The sequence below is a fragment of the Galeopterus variegatus genome, unplaced genomic scaffold (assembly GCF_000696425.1).
Source record: "Galeopterus variegatus unplaced genomic scaffold, G_variegatus-3.0.2 Scaffold5820, whole genome shotgun sequence".
Classification (NCBI taxonomy): Eukaryota; Metazoa; Chordata; class Mammalia; order Dermoptera; family Cynocephalidae; genus Galeopterus; species Galeopterus variegatus.
Window position 1 is genome coordinate 46,854 of NW_007731931.1, and position 21,264 is coordinate 68,117.

The 21,264-nt window shown below is 42.7% G+C and overlaps 1 protein-coding gene across 3 annotated transcripts in view; it reads right to left on the bottom strand.

Moving 5' to 3' along the window:
- Positions 1-19,831: 19,831 nt before the first annotated feature.
- PIGP (phosphatidylinositol glycan anchor biosynthesis, class P) overlaps positions 19,832-21,264 on the bottom strand; it is an 8,527-nt gene continuing 7,094 nt past the window's right edge. For all 3 annotated transcript variants that reach the window (XM_008590043.1, XM_008590041.1, XM_008590042.1), the window contains exon 5: positions 19,832-20,173. In XM_008590043.1, the coding sequence (XP_008588265.1) occupies positions 20,043-20,173 (131 nt within the window). In that variant the 3' untranslated portion in view covers positions 19,832-20,042. The remainder of the gene's footprint in view (positions 20,174-21,264) is intronic.

Genomic DNA, 21,264 nt, shown 5'->3' on the forward strand with positions numbered 1-21,264 from the left:
TCAGTGTTGCCCCCGTACCGGACCGGGGACCGGCAACGGGATTGCAAGCCTCGGTGCTGCTCCCGCGCCCCGCTCAGCCAGTGAGCGGGAGCTGGTCCGTATGTGGGATCCGAACCCTCGGACGGGAGCGCCGCCGCGCTTCCCAAGCGGCGCACTATCCAGTGCGCCACCGGGCCGGCCCTCAATCCTGTTATTCTTAAACATGAAGCCTTATGTTCTTTTCCAAGAGTGGTCTACGTTCAACGAGAGAGTTGGAAACAGGATCTACGATTAACTGCTTGTTTATTTGACTTTTGCCAAAGAAAAGCATTCTGCCCCAACATTAACTGCTCCATGAATATTCTTCTTTTAATTGTTGAATCCTAAATAGAAACAAGCAGCTCCTGTTCCCTTGTTTAAATGAAATGCCAAATCATTACCTTTTCTTCTTCTTCTCACTCTCTGCCAGCTCTTAAAAAAAAAGACCATGAAAATGAGCACAGTCATTTTTCTGCACACCAGGGCATTCCCATTAATAGCTCATCCCAGTTGTTGCTTCCTTTGTCAGATGTTTTAATCGTACAAAGTACTTCTCAGAACTTTGCTTTTGTTTTTTTGTCCTTTTTGAGACCGGCCGCACTGCACTCACTGAGCGATGTGAGCGCACCGGTCATCCCTATATAGGATCCGAACCCGCAGCGGGAGCGCTGCTGCGCTCCCAGCACCACACTCTCCCGAGTGCGCCCCGGGCTCGGCCCACTTCTCAGAACTTTGGCTTGACCTTTGCCAAGCACGTCACCTTGAAAAGCTGCTACAGTGATCTTTTTGTCTTTGTCTCATATAGTCAACAAAACATTTAAAATGTAACAAAAAGATAACTTCGGGTATAGTAAAAGTAACATAAATTTCAAAATAGCTTCTAAATAGTCAAGGCCCCAGGAATTAGGGCTGTGTTTTTTTCTTTATCAAGGTGTGACCTGGTTGTTATTTAGAACACAATCTCTTGCAAATTCATGTCCAAATAAAAGCAAACATTGTTTTGTATTAGTCGAAGAAATACCGCAATTTAATTATATTAGCAGTGATATCCAAGCTCACAACAGATTTTTGCTTTTGCAGTTTCTCCAGAAAGGACAGAAATTCAACCGTCGTTTTGCCATCAGCTTGTGAAGAATTCCTATTCACGCTCTCATTTGTGCTTTCGCAGACATCTTTGACATCTTTTACGGTGTATGCCCAATTATTTCTCTCTTTTGGGGGGACTTTCTCCCAGTTCGCCGGGGAAGTCAACCTGGAAAGATGGCTGATAATTCATGAGCTTTAATCCAGCTGGGGCTGGATAGGTAGGCTTGGCCGTATGGATTGCGGCGTAGAAAAAGTTGATCTGCAGAGAGACAGGAAATGCAAGCGATGTGGTTGGAGGAAGAGAGATGAGCAGCCACTAGTTCTGGGTTCCTTTGCATTTCTCCTACCCAGCTGCCTTCCTGCCCTGGGTTATATGAGAGACTCTTGTGTCTTTTCAACACAACAACAACAGTAACAGTTATATAATTGTGTAACATAGCACTTATTGAGTCCTCACCATGCACCAGATGCTGGTCTAAGTATTTTGCTCATTTCATCCTCGCAATAATCCTATGATAGAATTACCATTATTATCCCTATTTGACAAAAGAGCAAGCAATTGATAACTCACTTGACTCTCATAGGGGAAACTCAGGAGTCAGCATCCGGTCCCTGAGGCTCTGTTGGTGACATTCAGGAGAGGTGGCCCTGCCAGAGGATGCCGACGGAGAAGCAGGGGCCCCACAGTCAAGTATTATCCTGAGGAAGGACCCAAAAGGTGGAACATGAAGATGTTTACATGTGAAGAGGATTTGCCCAAGTAACCTGTACATCACTGTTCTCTCTCCACTGCCACACACTGTCCTGACATCAGCAGGGAAGAAAAGAGGAGTCCTGAAGCCAGAGAGGGGGTTTGAAGTGACAGCTTCTCCCCACAGCAGGCACTGGCAAGTGCCTACTGGCATGGGAATGGGACCGAGGTGCTGTCCCTACTGCCATAGCCCTTGGAAAGCTGGTCCCTTCTCACTTGGCCCTTGTGGCAGCAGACCCCAGCAGGTAGAGCAGCAGCCGAGGGTCAGACAGGTGTCTGCTGCCATGGGCCGTTCTGGGGCAATGACCTCTGGCATTTCTTCTTCTGCAGAGCTGAGTGTAGTTGATTCTAGCTGGGATGTGCTGGCATCCTCATCAGAGCGGGGGTGGGGGGGTGGATGTTTGGTGTTGGGGTGCCCCAAGACATCAGGAGGGCGTGGCCACACATTCAAAAGCAGAGGTTCTGTAGGATAAAAATGACTCACTAGTCCGATTAAAACCCTGGGCTAAAACTGACACAGACTTACATTTCATACATTACAGACAAAGCATGGGTGCCTAAGTTGGCCTGGCTGCCTTTACGGTCCAGTTTCATGGGCCAGCTTGATAACCGAGGTCTTCAGACTTGATGACTCTCCTGGGTACTGAACAAGCATATCTTGAGACATCGCCCGGAAGGACCTGGCCCAGGAAACAGACTGTCCTGGGAGCCAGTCCCAGGGCCGTCCTCCTCCAGGGAAGACCTGTCTCCTGTTCGCTGTTCCCAGCCAGCTCCCCCGTGGCCATCCCTCTTTCCCTCTGCTCCAGGAGATGCAGCCAGCTTTGTCTCTCTTAACTGCCATCACCCTTCTGATCTCTAGGGGATGGCTCCCCTCTACACCCATAACTGGCTGAGGAAGACGGTGGCTCCCACTGCCTTCTCTCCTGGACCCAAATCCATTAGGGGGAACCACATGAAACTACTGATATCTGACCATTTTGACCTACACAAATGGCATGTTCTCATAGGCCAACCTAAATATAGGCCTTTTAATTTGACACATCTTCCTGCTAACTGTGATAGTAAAATAGAAAAAAAGCAAAAATAAAAATAGTGGGCACAGCACATGACACCCTCCCTAGAGATTGTAAAGGATAGATTTTTCTGGCTGAGTCTCCCTTTCATGAGGCCCCTTATTAATAGTGAATTTTGACGCCATCTCCCAAGGATGTCATGCTATCTGACTGCAAAAATAAAAATAGTGGGCACAGCACATGACACCCTCCCTAGAGATTGTAAAGGATAGATTTTTCTGGCTGAGTCTCCCTTTCCTGAGGCCCCTTATTAATAGTGAATTTTGACGCCATCTCCCAAGGATGTCATGCTATCTGACTTGCACGTTGGACCAGACAGCTCCCCTCAGCTGGTAGCTGGGCCAGTCCCAGCCTCACAGAATTCCCATCCTGCATCCCCACATCTCTGGCTCCACTCTTCTCATCCCTCCTTTCTGCTGTACTTTCATTCAGCAGCTGCCTCCTGGTACTGCCCTACACGCCTACACCCTGAGAGAGCGCCCAAAGAGTCCCCACTGCTCAGGCTTCCTGTCTGACCTTGCCATCACCTCCTCATCCAGTCCTGGAGGCCCCAGTCCAGCCCCCTGTCCAGTCCCCCTCCCCTCACTCATCTCTCTCTGTCCCAAGTGTTTTGCCCACAACATTTCTCCTGGCCTGGCTGAGAAGTCCAGAGAAGTTCCATTTCCTTATCTACATCATGGGTTTCTGTCTGATCCTGCTCTCTCTTGAAGTCAGGCGTCCCAAACCTTCAGAAGCCCAGCAGGCTTGACTCAGTGGCCGCCAATCTGCCCCCTGCTGCTCCGCTCCTGCAGATTCTATCTCTGTTTCAGGCATGAGTCCCTGCTAGCCTCCCTCTGCAACCTTGTGTCCAGGCTGCATGTTGCTGGCGTACCCACTCACTAGCAGAGGGCCGGCCCTACCTAACCCTGTTTCCTCAGTCTCTCTCAATTCCCCTCAGGTAGCCCTGCTGTCCCCCCCAGGTCATGTCAATGGACCTTGATGGAATTCCCACTCAGGGTCCTCATAGGGAATCTGGTCATAGATCAGAAGGGCCACCAGGCAGAGCAGGGGCCAGGCCATGCTTAGCTGTTCTGAGATAGTGCATATCTTCTGTGCTGGCAATGGCCCCTGCCCGGAGCTTCTCCTGACTGCCATGGGCAGGGGCAGCCTGGGTGCCACCATGTCATCCTTGTACCCCTGTTGGTCCCCATGATGCTTGCAGACTTCACAGCCTGTACTCTGCCACTTGGCCAACAGTAACCAACCCAGCCTAACTGCCTCCAGACCCCTCTTTTCCACAGACCCTACTTTATCAGTGACTGCTTGTTCATTCAACCATTCAAGTCATTTACTAAGAATGTATTAAACACCTGCTATGTGCCAGGTACCATTCTAAGCCTTCGGGACATAGTGGTGAATAGGACGGATGAGGTCCCTTATCCACGGAGCTTATAGTCTAGTCAGGACAGCAGTGAACAAACCAATAACTCTCACCGTGGGTCTGTGGGCTGGGAGTGGGACACAACCTGTATGTTACCAGACTGAGATGAGGTTGCCAGAAGTTGAGAGAAGTGTTTAGAAACTTCTATAGCAAGAGACGTTTTATGTTTGTTGAGTTTAGTAAAAATAAAATAGGCTTCTACTGTAGGTTTTTTTAAAATTTCATTTTTCTGGTAATTCATTTTTATTATATTTTACAAAAATATAGATCTGCAATGGATTAAGATTTAGAAGAATTCAAACTACACCCCCAGAGACATTGAGAAGCACTGTTCCAAACTACAAATTGTGATTTGTGCCATGAAAAACATAATGAAGAATAACAGGGGAAAACCTGTGTGAGGAGTGTGGCATTTGATGAGGCCTGCAGGATGAGGAGGAGCCAGACAGGCAAAGAGCTGGGGAAGGAACATTCCAGCTGTGCAAAGGCCCTGATATGAGCAAGAACCTAGAGGGCATAAACATGAGGAAGCCAGGGTGGAGCAGAAAGAACGATGGGAGAGGGGTGGAGGGTGGGAAGGTAGGCGGAGGTTCAATCCTGTGATGTGTGCTGGACAACAAGGAGAGACTCAAGTGCTTCAAGCAAGGAGTGATGTGGTTTGGTTTATGTTTAAAGGCTCCCTCTGCTGTTATGGGGCAACGGGGGTTGAACAGCAGTGGGTGAGGTCAAGAGAGGCCAACTAGGAGGGGAGGAGCTGTCAGCAGCAGAGCTTGGGGGTAAGTTTCCAAGGAGATTCCAGAAGGAATTGTTCATGTGCAGTAAAAGGCACCCAGATTTGGGGTGAACTCAGTGTGGATGCATGTGGCATCCCACTTCCTTCCTGTTGCTTTTGGTAACAAAGCAAAGGGAAGCCCCATTCTGATTCTGTCAGAGGAGGGCTCACTTGTGAGATCCAGAAGGACCCTGTGATAGCAGTGCCAACCTAAATCACAGAAAGAAGCCCTCTAAAAGAATAATGAATTTAATCGGGAGAAGAACATTGCAATAGGAATATGTGTGCCATAGTAAATGATGTGCTTATTTAGGGAGGTAAAGGAAAACAAAAGTTTTAAAGGAAAAATGGAGGATTACATAATTGCTTTGGGATAATGATCCCTGGCTATATGGATCAATAACAAGGGTGACTCCAGTCCAAGGTTGGACAGGCAGTTGCTGGGCAGATGTCCTTGCAGAAGTTTTTTTTGCAAAAGGTTGTGATGGCCTCTGTGCAAGGCTGTGGTTTTGCAGAGTCCTTTGTGATAGTCCTTGTTACCAGGCATACCTGTGTGAGAACTTTCCTCTTCATGGCCTTTCCCCAGCTCTATTGTCAGGGGTTTTAGCACAAGTGACTCCATATTAATTCTGAAAACTTTCACAGCAGTATCTCAACTAAAGCCCAAGTCCAAGACAGGACTTTCAGAACATCTTTCTTATAAGGGTCTAGCATGCAAACACTTTTGAAGAAACTGTTGTGCCTTGGACACTTAGTGATTGAGACAAGATGTTGCCAAGAGGAAATGTCATTTAAAGAACGATTTCCTCAAAGATACGACATTGTGCAACCTAAAATAAACAAACAAACAAACAAATAAATAAATAAAAGCCAAAAAATGGAAAAGGGAATTCAAATTCATAATTTTTCTGAGAAATAAACAGCAAGGTCTGGACCATAGAAAAATTGATTGATCTGGCTTTCTGTCATTTGGTGTTTGTGCACTGCAACAGCTGAGTGGTAATGAGTGCCCTGGACAATGATGCTAAGGCTCCACAGATTTTGAAAGTATCTTGTAAATCTCCAAAACGAAAAGCACATACTTTTAGAATTGTGGTTTCTGTGTTCTTTTTTTAAAGATGTGGTGGGAAGCTGTAATAGAGACCCATTTAACAGGATGGTGTATAAGTCTTTAATAACTTCCAATGTCTATAATCAGTCTATACAGTATTTCTTCTCTTTGCATTCTGCCACCTTGACAGAGAAGAGTTTGCTAAGCCGCTTTCATCATCACTGAAGGTCTTATGTATTACAGAAAGTTGCTACAAAACATTTTCGAAAGATGATTTAGGCAGGTTTAAAATTTGAACCATCCCTATAACCATTTTTATTCTTGCGAGAGAATTACTTTGTATGTACAGGGAATTTTCTAAATGATCTTGAAAGTTTAAGTCATGTCATCCAAATAAGTGATTTCTGCCTCCTGGGGCCTGCCAGGAAGCTTTTAATACAAGTTTGCTTATTAAATAAGTCTAAGTAAGTTCCTAAGAAACCGTGGCATTTCAGCTATGCAAATCATATTTTGTAATTTCTCTGAACTTATGTCATTATTCTGAAAGTAATCATTGGATTATTACTATCCACTATTACTTTCTTGACTAATTAAGGCATAAAGTGCATATTAAATAAATAAATAGGTTATGAATATTTGATATTTGATAACAATATTTGATAAATTTTAAACCTGCCTAAATCATCTTTTGTTAATGTTGACAAGTGATAGTCAACTTAGCAATAGGTAATAAAAGCTTTTAGGAATTCTATATCTTACCCTCCAAAAATTTTTTCTAAGGATGTGATCAGAGATAAAGACAAAGATTTTTGTACAGGAATATTTGTTATTATGACATTTATAAAAATAAAAACTTAGAACCATCCTAAAAGTCTAATAATAGGGACTTTGTGAAATAAATTATGGTGCATTCATATAATGCGATATTATGCAGTTGCTAAATGCTCACAATATAATGTTATTTGAAAAATGTGGTACACAAAATTATATTTTATGTGCAATCCCACTTTTCAAAAAAATACACATACACAAACACCAACACACTTAGAAGGACTTATAGAAAGAAGGCTATTAAGAGTGATCATTTTTTTATGATAAATTATGGGCAATTTAAATTTTTTTTATTTGCTATAGTTTAAAAATTCTCTACAATGAATACATATTACTTTTAAAATAAGTGATAGTTACTAGGCTGGCCAGTTAGTTCAGTTGGTTAGAACACGGTATTATAACACCAAGGTCAAGGGTTTGGATCCCCATACCAGCCAGCTGCCAAAAATTTTTTTAAATAAAATAAGAGATAATTATTAAAAACCAGCAATGAAATATTTTTAAAAATCAGTCATCAAATACCATTCCACCTTCATTACTTTTGTAGATTAAGAATTCTACAATCAGGGCCGGCCCGGTGGCACACTGGAAAGTGCGTCGCTTGGGAGCGCGGTGGCGCTCCCGCTGAGGGTTCAGATCCCATGTGGAGACCGGTTCCCGCTCACTGGCTGAGCGTGGTGCGGGCGCAACACCAAGGGTTGCGATCCCATTACCAGTCAGTAAAAAAGACAAAAAAGGAAAAAAAAAAAAAAGAATTCTACAATCATGAGACAACCTTAGCCAAATTCTTACATACTTTTAATCAAGGGTATTTCTGAAATAGTCTATTGAATGTGTGGTTGATGGGTGTCATCAGTGCCTTTCAATCACGTATGGTATTTGGCTCGTGACATTGTCATGATTAATACAACACGAAAAATCTGATTTATCCAACGCACTACCACTAATCTTATTGGTGACAAGAAGCTCCAGATAAGGATGAGATGAAGAGGTGAAAATGCGGGCAAGTTTGGGGACTTAACTTCACTGAAACCATTTTCTTTGAAGGATTGGATATCTGATCTGATTTCGTTTACTTCAGATCTTTGAACAAATCCTTACACAGGTATGTTTGGGAGGGAAGGAGTTAAGTCTAGAAGCAGTGCTTGATTTAGGACTTGTTTTTGGAATCACTTATCTTTGGGTTGCTGACAGCAATAAACATTTTCTAAATACCTAAAGGAATGAAAGTAGATTGTCATCCAGCAAGAAGGGGGCAGATTAAACTTAGTTATTTCTCTATATTCATTCAGATGAATGTTTGAGTTAAAAAAAAAAAACCCAAATGAAAACAAAAAAGATAAAAGTTACCTTTTAAATTTGTCATGTGTCTGCCCCTGGTGTGTGGTCCTCTTTAATGTCCAGGATGGAAGATAATTATTTTGTAAAATAAAGTTCAAAAAGGCAAAGATATCATTGACTTAGACTAAACATTCAATAACTCCTGCAAATGATTATCAATAGGCATTGACATACATTCCTTACTTTGGCCCGGAAGGTGTAGACTTATTCTCAAGGTTAAGTAAAGGTCATCTCTCTCTGCCATACTGCCACTCGGCGGTGATGGAAAAGCAAAGCCTGAGGTTGGGTGCCTGGAAATTTCACTTAAGAGACAAATGGCCCAGTCTGTCTTCACTCAGGTCATCTTGGCTAGTTTTCCCATAATTGTACTAGATCAGTAGTCAAGTGAAATGCCAGATTCATCACGGATAGAATCTCTGTCCCTGGTTGGCAGTCCTTTAATTTGTATGCCTTTGTGGCCAGAGGCCATTATTTCTAATTGCCTTTTCATCCTGTAGCGGTTCATCTATCTTCCACGCGTATCAAATTTAATTGTCATGTTAGAAGATGATGGGGAATTTGGTCTGAAGTAACTATTGTACTAGTTTCACAAACTTTAGTAACTTCAGAAAAAAATCTTAAAAGACTCACAGAAATTTGAAAGTAAATAATGATGACCTTCTAGTAATTCAAGGTTGTTATAGGATCTTCACATTGATATTTCTCAATATCTAGGTCCTTAAATGATTTGACTCCTTAAAATGTGAAAACAAGTTTACACCCCTCTTATTGCACCTTCCAAACAATTTAATTGTAACACTTCTGATGATTCCAGATAGGAACCTCTGAATTTTTTCTTCTTCATTCAACAAATGTGTACTTAGCTACCTCGTGCTAGGCACTGGGGACCCAAGATGAGTCAGACAAATCCCTGTGAAGATAGGTACAATAAAGTGACCAAGTATGACTGGACCAGTGTGTGTCACAGAGTACGCTTGGATTGGGATGGAAGCACAGCTGGGGTGCTGGGTGGGAACCAAAAAATGTTCAGGGAGCAGCCGATTCTAGAGGTTTCACCTACTCCATCTGATGCAACCTCCAGGATAATCAAGGTAGGTATCCCCATCTAACAGGTGAGAAAACAGAGGCTTAGGGGTGAACCCTCCCAAGGCCTCACTCACCAAGGAGGAGGTGAAGTGAGAACTTGAGAACTGGTGTCCAGATCTGCTTTGATTCAAAGCTCAGACTTGTAATCTTGCATGCTCTCAGGAGAGGGGCAGAGCCAGAAAGGGCCCCTGTGAGTAAGTTAGTCCAGACAAGCAGGGGCTATTGGGAAGCAGGTGGTGGGCAGGGGGAGAGAGGGAGGGGCATTCCCTGCACATACGGAGCTGTACAGAGGTCCCACTCACCCCACTGGCCATCACTGGAAACTCTGAACTGCTCAACTTTGTGGGGGTGGGAGGGACCTTTCTGGAAATCCATTCACTTTCTTGCCTGTCCTGGCAGCTCAGCAGCCCCATTTGGAAGGTTAATTTTGCAGGTATGGTACAAAATCCATTCCATTTTCCCTCGTTGACTTAGCATGAGCAATGTGGTTTCTTTTCTCTCAGATTCTTCGCAAGGCTCTTCTGCAAAGGAGTGGAAGAGCAGTTTACATTTCAAACTTCATAGATAAGGCAGCCAAATAATGTCAAGACCTCTGTCCATCTGTCCGTCCATCCATCTTTTAGAGTCAGGCACAGCAGTGCAGAGCTCTGGGTGGAGGGTCCTTGAATGCTCTTTACTCCCCTCCATGCCGACCTGTCCATTTGGGTTACTCCTTCATTCGACGGGTATTTATTGAGTGTTCTCCTGTATATCAGGTACTGAGTCAGGCCTTAGGGATAAGGTGACAAAATAGACAGGATTCCTGGCTTGGTGTGCCTTGTACAAATGGGTAAATGTGAAATGACACCTGTGAGAGCTGCCACAGAGAAGGGGATCTTCCTCACTCTGGGGAAACAGAAAAAGCTACCCTGAAGGAATCAAGGGCTGAAGGGAGAGGGGAAGGCATGGTGGAGGAGGAAGGGTGTTCCAGGCAGAAGAAACAGCAGGCATAGCCACTGAAGTGGGAGGGAGTAGAGACTTCTGATGATCTGAAAGGAAGCCAGAGCGGCAGGTAGTGGGCCCCAGCCCTGTGTAAGAAGCCCTTTCAAGTCTCCTCTCTTGGAGGTGTTTAGACAAGAGGCTGGTTAGAGTTATAGCACTGAGAGCAATTACAGAGACCTATACACATAAATAAAGAAACTTGAGTGCATTTATGAGTATCACAGGATGATAGAAATAAAAATGATGAGGGAAAGACAGTCAGACATCCTCTCTCCCCTCGCTCTGCTTTCCCTTCCCTTCTTCCTCACTTGCTTGTTTCCTTCTTCACTTCTCCCGAGTGCACCACGGGCTCGGCCCTCAGGCATGGTTTTAAGCATTTTATATACTTCATATTTCCCTATAGCCTATAAAGGGGGTGTTGTTTTACAGATGAAGAAACTGAGGCTCAGAGAGGCAAAGTAACCTGCCCAAGGTCATACTTGCAGGAAGGAGCAGAGTCAGGACTTGAGACTCAGGTCTGAATGACGCCAAAGCGTCATTTTACTTAAATCCTCAGAAGTTGGCCATTTAAACGCATATTTATTCATTATTTGAATAAAATGCCAAAGCGCATGCTCTTTTTACTTAAATCCTCAGAAGTTGGCCATTTAAACGCATATTTATTCATTATTTGAATAAAAATATTGAACCTTATTAGTATACAAATTTGCAAATTAAAACTACACACCATCCCTTTATTAGCAAAAGTGGAACGAGTGGTGATTATTGAGCCACTTTCTGGCATCTTGCTCATTTCTTGCTGCTATTGATTTGCCAAAGAAGAAATATGGTGATTAAATTAAGGATCTTGACATGGGGAAATTATTCTGGATTATCCAGTTGGGCCCTAAATCCTTTCCCACCCCAGGAAGGACAGACCACGGGGTGGAGGTCTCCTCTTTGGGGGAGGGGGTGGGGAGCAGCATTGCGTGCGTATACATGTTCATGTGTGCATGTGTACATGTGCATGTGCATGTTTTGGGGGAGGTGGGGTGGTGGGAGGACAGTAAACAGAACTTTTTGTGCAGATAGAGGAGAATTTGTAGCTTAAAGACTATCTCTACCAGGCTTTTGGTTTTGAAGACCAGTAGGTCTTCAACACATGATCCAGTCTATCCCTATAAATCTCTCCATAGATGCTTGTTAAAAATGTAGATTACAGGGCCGTACTGGATTATGTCCCCCCAAAACTCACCGAAGCTTGAATCGTGTCCCCTAAGGTTTATGTATTAGAAACTTGGTCACCACTGTGACTGCTAAGAGGGTGGGAAATCCTATTATGGTAATTGAAAGGTGGTGTCTTGAAGAGGTGATTAGATTGTAGGACCATGCAATAGTGAATGGATTAATAGTGGTGGTCAGGGGCGTGGTTCTGAGGGCTTTAAAAGAGAGGAGAGTCTGTCTTTTTCTCTCTCTTCTCTCTCTGCTTCCACCATCTTGCAATGTGAGCCCCTGGGTCACTGTCACACCTCCAGATGTACCTTGGACTTCCAGCCTCAGAAACCATAAGCAATAAATTTCGTTTTCTTTATAAATCACCAAGTTTCAAGTATTTTTGTTATAAGCAACAGAAACAGACTAATACAAGGGCCTTCTGGACTTACTAGAGCTGAGAACTTGCATTTGAACAGTTCCCCAGGTGGTTCTTGGCCACTTCAAAGATTGAGAATAGACATATAAGCCCCGTTTTCTTTATAAATCACCAAGTTTCGAGTATTTTTGTTATAAGCAACAGAAACAGACTATACAAGGGCCTTCTGGACTTACTAGAGCTGAGAACTTGCAGTTGAACAGTTCCCCAGGTGGTTCTTGGCCACTTCAAAGATTGAGAATAGACATATAAGCCCCTTCTGGCAATTAGAAGTCTTTGTGCCTGGAACACTGAAGGGAACTGTATTACTTAAGCTTAGGTTTGGCTGTGATTGAACATTTCAAAATAACAGTGGCTGAAACAAGATAGAAGCAAATTTCTCTGTCATGTCCATGTCCAGAAGCAGGCCAGCCAGGGCTGGTAACAATGTCAGGATTCGGGCTCTTTCTTTTTCTCTGCTGCTGTGTGGCTTCTATTCCTTGGGACATTCCAGTTCAAGGGGACATCTGGAATTCTTCCTTAAATCCATGTGCCAGGCAGTGGGAATGAAGAGGGCTGATGAAGGGAATGCTCCATCTTTTAAAAACACTACAGAAGCTCCATGCATTTCTTACCCCTCCATCCGTGCATGCCCAGAGGAAATGGAGGTCGCATTGCCCTGCTGCAAGGGAGTAGGGCTCTGTTCTGGGCCACCACGTACCTAGTTAAAAACAGGGAACTAGTTCAATGGAAGATGGGGAGAAGGAACACTGAGATGCCAGAAGCCTCTGCCACAGGGTGGGTGCCAAACCTCAGCAGTGTTGCCTGGGGATCCTGAGACTGGGACAGAGGGATGAAGGTCCAACAGAATAGATGTACAGCACCCAGGGTGGGGGGCTTAAGTAAATGTGGTGAGCTGGGTGCCTGCGGATGTTGAGCTCTAAGCCTTGTGAGCTGTGGCAGTGAGGGACAGAAGGGAGGAGGTGGAATGATGGTCCACATGGGCTTGGAAGGGATACAATGGCAGTGACAGCAAACACCATGGATTAAAAACCAGTACTCTCTCCCATTTTCTTGAATGGAAATTAGCATAAACACAAGGGAGGATGAAGGAACCCCACAATAAATGATTCTGAAGTTCTTGTTAACAATGGGCAGTGGGATATAAAAATATATTCAGTCAGATTTGGAAAAATGGAACACTGTGACATTTTATCTACTCCGAAATTCAGGAACAATGCATACCTCGTATCAGGGTAATCCCCAATGTTGATGAGTCACAGGGAGAGTGTAAATTGATGGAATCCTTTTGGAGATCCATCTGGTGTCATATATTGTGTCTTAAAAATGTTCAAGCCATTTGACCCTGTGGTAATTCCAATGTAAGGAGCCTTGCTCAAGGACAAAATTTTACAAAGTTTATCCACAAAGATGTTTGTCATACTGATTGTTTAAAATAGGGGAAACAGGAAACCACCTAAGAGGCCAGTGTAAGGAAGCTGTCGTCCTTCTCATGTTTCTGCCTCAGTGACTGAAACACTTCTGCCTACTTGGGGAAGTAGTGGGGAAGCAGCTTCTGCCATTCTCTCCACCTCATACTCTTTATGCCCCTGGAAAGAGGTGTGACATATCTGATGGGTGACATGGGGCCAAGTGTTACTGCACAGGAGTTGTCTGCCATCCACCCGGCCCTTGTAAGATCCTGTGCATGTGGCTAGTCAGGCCACATTTCTAGGTCTACAGGCCCAGCTCTCCTCACAGCTGCCCCAGCTCCAGATTTAGGGAAGAAAGCCCAATTTTGGCTTCAGGTTTAGGCTATGTTTGAAAATCTGGCTCCATCAGTAATAAGGTGGACACTGTATTTTAATTCCTGTCAGGTACTCAAGTTCTTCACAGAATGGTGGTGAGGAGGGTGATTGAGCTTCCTCCAGAACACGCCAACTCACGGCACATTAACTGAGAACAGTCACAAGAGGTGGCATTAGGAACCAAAGTGTCACAGGGAGAGATGGGCCTCTTGGGAAGCTACAGCAGGTGGTGCTGGCTGACTCACAGCTGCTTCTAATAGGCTGGGCCTCGTAAACAAGCTTTATAACACAAGTGAGCTATTCGGCTGGCTATGGTGACTGGAATGTGACATTTGAGTCATTGTGAGGCTTTGGCTGATTCTTCCTGCCCTAGCCATGCAGTCCCCTGTGACTGTAACCCCCTATACAATCAGAGCTTGGATGAACTGGATTTGCAGAGATAGCCTGGGGCAGGTACTGAATTATTGGATAATAATTTCCTCTCTGTCATGTGAAACAGGTATAAACCTCGATCCACAAATGCACTGTTCAAGAATTAAAACTGTTCTCTGTAACGGCACTGTTTCTGATTCTGTGACTCTGTTGGTCCCTAGTTGAAGTTTCCATTGTGTCTCCAGCCTGGAGGCAGGGAGAACATCTGGTCTTCGGTCATGGGTCCACACAAGCAACTGTTGAGACATCTGCTGACCTTGCCCACATGGCTCCATTCACATTTGGTGGCTATCTCACCATACTGTTTTTTGAAAAATAAACTTCTGTCATGTTATGCCATTGAAATTTTAGGGTTATTTGTTATCATAGCATGACAGAGTATCCTGACTAGAAAAGGTGAGATAAGTTTCCTCCCACCCCAAAGTAGTAAATAGTGTCACAGTTAACCGAATTGAGTTGGACTAAGTGAGAGCCATGACAACTGCCACAGCCTGACCTCTATCCTAGCCAGACAATCAAGAAGAATCTCTCTTTCCTCTTCCTTTCTCTGCCTTCCTTTCCCCACATCCCATTGTCTGCACTATGGTTTATTGGCTGGCGGGTCTGTACCGTACAATGTACTGGGTTCTGGGATAATTGCTATAGGAGTTATTTATTTGAGTTTTCTAAGTTCTATGAACATGGGGGCTGTTAATATTATATTGTGTGTCCTACTGAGTCTTTTGAAAAAGTGGCAGACACAACAAATTTTGGGTTGGGTCACTTTGCTTAAAGAATGAAATCCATTCTAATGACAGCTTAGGCAGCACCTTCTTGAAAAGACCCAGGCTTCTGACTGAGATCCTTTTGTCTAAAATAGGGCAGGTCAAGAAATTAGGGAGGGCAGAATTTTGGCTTTAAATTCTGTTGGCTTTTCATTTAGGTGACTTCATATTTGGACTTTTAATTCTCCCTTGAAATTTAGTCATTGTAGGGTATTTTATCAACACTTGCAACATTTTTGTATTGCTGACATTTTCTATTTGGAATATTCTATGCCATTATTTGGGCTCATTACAAAATACAATGTCTTTCAAACTTTTATCTTAAATTATGACACAAAGCAGGGAAATGCATTATATATCATGGCCCTATAACTGAAGCACATTTTTTACAAGATGAACACATCTCAGCTGCAATCCCCCAAAAGCAGAGCCTGTGACCAAGGCTTGTGAGTAGGCAGTTTACTGGGAAAGTGACAGTAGGGAGCAGGAGTGAGTAGCAAGAGGAAGCAAAACAGAGAAGACAGACAAGCCAACACAGGCATGTGTGACTGAATTCACCACTGCCATGGCAACTGCAGCTCAATTCCACGAGACCTTCTAAGAAGCTCATGGAATGGAGCTCAGAACTGTCTCTTTGGGGGATGCAAGGGGGACGTGTTTATTCACTGACATCTGTCCCATGCTGGGCTCTGGGGTGGTTCTATGGGTGTTAACCCCCCTCCTTCCAGAGTGCACTACAAGTGGCACCTGCATGAATCTGGTCAAAGCTTTCATGGAACTGTTCGGGGCATCAGTAGCTGGAGTAAGAGGTCAAACAGACAGGGTATGAAGTAGTCACAAGAGGAGTTCAATCAAAGTATTTACCCTTACCACATGCAATGCATTCTGATATACTCTATTCTACTCTAGTTTACCTCACACATACACATACAATATCTAATTGACACCCACTAACTAGTGGTTCTCAAAGTCTGGGGTCCAGACACCCTATCTCAGGGGGTCTATGAAGTCAAAACAATTTTCATAATAATACTAAGATATTATTTGTCTTTTTCATTCTCATTCTTTCAGGAGTATGCAGTGGAGTTTTCCAGAGGCTTTGTGATGTGTGATAATATAACAGATTGAATGAAGAAGCAGATATGAAACCCAGCTGTCTTCCATTCAGCCAGACATTAAAGAGATTTGCAGAAATGTAAAACAATTCTAATAGTCTCACTAAATTTGTTTTGGAAAATATAGTTATTTTTCATAAAATATATATTTATGTTAAATTTCACTGTCTTTTTTTTTTTTTCCTTTTTGTCTTTTTTCGTGTCCGGCAACGGGATCGCAACCCTCGGTGCTGCGCCCGCACCTTGCTCAGCCAGTGAGCGGGAACCGGTCTGTATGTGGGATCCGAACCCTCAGCAGGAGCGCCGCCGCGCTCCTAAGCGGCGCACTGTAGCAGTGCACCACCGGGCCGGCCCTTCACTGTCTTTTTTGATTCAGCTAATTGTTACAGCAATGATTTGGGTTAAATGTTTATGTAACAAAATTTGTTTCTTATAATGTGATAAGAATGTGATCAGTAAAATTAATTTTAAAAATGTAAAGCGTTTATTATTTATAAACAAATATTTAAAAATTTTCTATTTTAATTTCTAAATATAACCCACATAGACAAAATTCTTTGGGGCTCTCATTCTTTATAAGTATAAACGGGTCCAGAGATTAAAATAAAAATGTTGGAGGGCTGAGCCCGTGGCGCACTCGGGAGAGTGCGGTGCTGGGAGCGCAGCAGTGCTCCTGCCGCGGGTTCGGATCCTGTATAGGGATGACCGGTGCGCTCACAGCGCTCACTGGCTGAGCACGGTGCGACCGGTCTCAAAAAAGGACAAAAAAACCCCAAAACAAAACAAAAAAAATCACTGCATAAAACTTATCGTGGTTCACAAAAGAATTGCAGCCTATAGTTTGAAAACACTGGCATAATCTTTTATGAGCTTTAAGGACAACGTGTCTGGAAAACAAAATGAAAAGTTAATTTGAGGTTTAAAGTGCAGGGCAGTACTACAGCTAATTAAGGTTCAATTCTGATCCATTTCAGAACCTTCTTAGGCCCATCACTGGTCCTAGGGGAAGACAAGAGAATATGCTGATATGAGTATGAGTCTCACAAAGGTGGAAAGAAGACTGCTCTGATAATTGCTGGCTTTCTGTTCCAAAGTGGACAGCCACTGCCCTGCCTGACCATATGCTCAGTGAAGTCCAACCAGGTAAGGTAGTCGTTCTCAACCCTTGCTGCATATTAGAAGTGTCTGGAAGACACTAAAAAATTACCCCTGCCTGAGCCCCACTCCAGACCAATGAATCAAAGTTCGGAGGGATGGGCCGGCCCAGTGGCGCACTGGATGGTGCGCCGCTTGGGAAGTGCGGCAGCGCTCCCGCCCGAGGGTTCGGATCCCACATGCAGACCGGTTCCCGCTCACCGGCTGAGCGAGGCGCAGGAGCATCACCGAGGGTTGCAATCCTGTTGCCGGTCCCCGGTCCAGTGCAGGGGCAACACTGAGGGTTGCGATCCGTTGCCGGACCCGGAAAAAGACAAAAGAAAAAAAAAAAAAAAAAAAAGTTCGGAGGGAGCCACCATTTTTTTTTCCTTTTTATTCAGGAGCACAAATCTTAATGATATGTCTGTAATTTTTTTAAAAACACGTATTACACCCAACTAATCACCACCCAGATCAAGATGTAGGGTACTTCCAACTCACCATTAGGCTACTTCATGCTCCCTCCTAGTTAATACCCTTCCTCCAAAGGTAACCACTATTCTAACATTTACTACCATGGATTGATTTTTCCTGGTTTTGAACTTCATATAAATGGAATTATACATTATGTATTCTTTTATGTCTGTTTCTTTTTTGCCCAACATCATGTCTATGATATTCATTCCTGTTGTTAGGCATAGCAGTAATTCATTCTTGTTTGCATGGCTGTGTAGAATTTCATTGTATACACAGAGCACAATTTATTTACTTACCATTCTGTACTTGATGGAGTTGGCTTGTTCCCTTAAACTGCTCCTTAAGTGTGGTGACATGTTCTCACCATAAAATAATACAGGAACTGGAACAAACTAGGTAACAGGAACAGTAGATTTGTATCACCCATCTCATGCTTACTGGACAAGGACACGGTTAATGAAATGGAAGTCCTAGTTTTCCCAACTACTTAAAATTATTAGTTTTCTTCTTTTTTCTTTTTTTGCAGAAGGTGTTTTAAATTTGCATAAAGCATGTGACTCTATTCCTGTGTGTAAATATATGCACATGTATGTACCCCAAAGTAAAAGACCAGCCAGACCAGATTTAGGGTATGAAAAGTTAGAGGACCTTGAATACTAAATAAATTTAGATTTGGTCCCACTGGCTAACTGTGAGCATACTCTTGCTAAGTTATATATGGTTTAAAGAAAAATACACCTTATTTCTATCTAAGCTGCTGCTGCTTTTTTTTTTTTTTTTTTTGCAGCTGGCTGGTACAAGGATCAAACCCTGGACCTTGGTGTTATCAGCACCATGCTCTAACCAACTGAGTTAACGGGCCAGCCCCTATTTAAGCTTCTTAATCTTGCATGAGACCCATCCAGTTATTAATACAGGAGTTGCATTCAAACTAATTCATATACTAAATCCTCTTACCCCGTCAACTACACTTCTCCAAATACTGTCCAATTCAATGAAAGGCATGACTATCTTCCCAGTTCCTTAATCCAAAAAAACCTAGGAATGGCCCTTGATCACAATTTGTCAGTCCTGAATACCCTGCGCAATCAGATCCACATACCCAGCCACTTAGCTGTGTCTCCAACAAATGCTGCAAGATTATCCACTCCTCCCAGACTCCACTACCATTCTGGTCTAAGCAGCAATCATTTACTGTCTTGACTAATGTTCTCCTTTCTCCCGTACTCTTGCCCCATTCCCAACTCCCACTCCAAATCTATTCTCCATCCACCTGTTAGTGACTTTTTGAAAACATAAATCAGGCCATGTCACTCCTTTCTCTAAAGGATCCCAATAGCTTGGTACATAAAGTGCCTCAAAGTCATCACACTTACACTTAAATCCACACTTCCTACAGTGGCCTAGAAAGCCCTTCATGATTCAGGTTGGTCTATTCAGGCACGCCTCAGACCACACTCCCCATGCTCAGTACACTCTAGGCCCACAGCTGGTCTTCTCTCTGTTCTCAAAACACATCAAGCTCCTTCTGACCTTACAGTTTTTGCAATCCCTGATTCATACTCAGAAGTTCACCCTGCCCCACCAATCTTTATATAATTGGTTCCATTTCTGCTACTCAAATCTCAACTTCAACTGCCCCTTTCTGAGAGGCCATCCTTGACCACCCAATAAGAAGTCATCCCTTTACCTTCTAGAACATATACTATCTTAATTAATTATAATTCTCTGCATAATACTCATCATAAATAATATTTTGTCTATTTGCTTTTCTCTCTCAACCTGCCTCTAAAACACAAGCTCCTTAAGGGAGAATCTTATCAACACTACTACAACCCCAGTGCCTAGAAAAATACTCAGTGCCTAGAAAAACAGTAAGTACTCACTAAATATTTGTGTCTTAGACTTGAATTTGATGGCACAAATTTTAAATGCACCCCTTCCCCAAATCTAAAAGTTTAAATTCTGGGCCCCTCAGGACAAACAAGAGGAAGGACACAATTGCCCTTTGCAAATTACAATATAAATGCCTCTCTGGAGGAACTTCTGGATTATACTGACACATGTTTTTTAAAAAGTCTATTATATGGAAATGCAATATTTTATTTATTCTGTCCATTAATAACTAATATTTGAAAACACTGACAATATTAATTGAACTTAATATAAGAGAAAATCTATTTACATGTTTTTAATGTCTCAATAAGACAGACAGTCAAAAATTATGGTCAGAATTATGATGTCAAAAACTTATAATAAATAAATGCTTAGTGTTAATATGTCTACATGCAATTCAGTTTTTGGTACAAAGTTCTTTGGTTGCAAGAAAGAACATTTGGTTTACTTCACTAATAGGAATATCTCTTAATGCTGGGATGGCCCCCTCTTGGTGTTTCTTTTGCTGTTGATTTTTAGCATAGTTATCTGTAAGAAAAGAACAAAAAGCTCTGTTTACCCAAGCAATTTTTCTACAGTTTCTGTGGCTGATGGAGACCCACCACATATTTTACTACTTATGTTTGGATAATCACAATTACCATGTGATTGAATCCTTTCTTTAGAAGAAATATCCTAATTAAAATAAAAATGTAAGCAGCAAAGTACTTTTCTCATCTCTAACTTGGAAAGAAATTAATATTTCACTCAACTGTACAATGATGATTAAAGTCCATTTGCACACTTCCCACAGGGACAGAATTATATCCAGGCCCTGAAAATGTATTTAAATCAACACTGCAAAACTATTAAATCATTTAGTGCATATGTTCATACAAACTTAACAACTTCCCCTCTTTGCTCAAATTGTCTATTTGCTATAATTCCAGTCAAGAATGCAGGGACTACAGTAGGTTATCAGTAAGAAATTTAAAAGTACTATAATTGATTTTCAAAATACATTGTATAGGCTCATGAACAAAGGTTTTGAAAAGCTGAAAAATCATACCAGAGAACCTATAAAATACTTCGCTTCCTAGAATCTAAGCAAACTTATGAATCTAATTTATTTTAATCTTTAGACTTGAAAGAAATTTAAAAAATAAAACCATAAAACCATAAAAACATGCTGTAGCCCTTCTATCCACTTAATTGGGATAAGGTATACACAGTGACTCTGAGGAGGATACACTCCCAAGTCCTCCCTCCTGAACAGGTCTGCATGGACCTATTTACCATCCCTTGATCAGCAGTGCCTGTTTCGGATAAAAGAAGTTTCTCTTAGTCAAAGCTGCTAAGGAACATATTATATATACTTGTGGTTTTTATGGGAAAATACACCTATTAACTAGTGCTGTAATTCATCAGAATTTATTTCCTCTGTGAATATACCTAGTGCATACTTACCAGAACTTATTAAAACTTCATATAAAAATTTCCTTTTGTATAATTTTGTATTTATTTCTCCTAGGTTCTTTTTACTGTCCCAACGTGTGTCCTCCAGCCTATTTTTGGTTGCTTTTCTAGACAAAAGTGCTAATACCCCACTCCTCATTCCCCCAGCACTTTCCTTTTATATA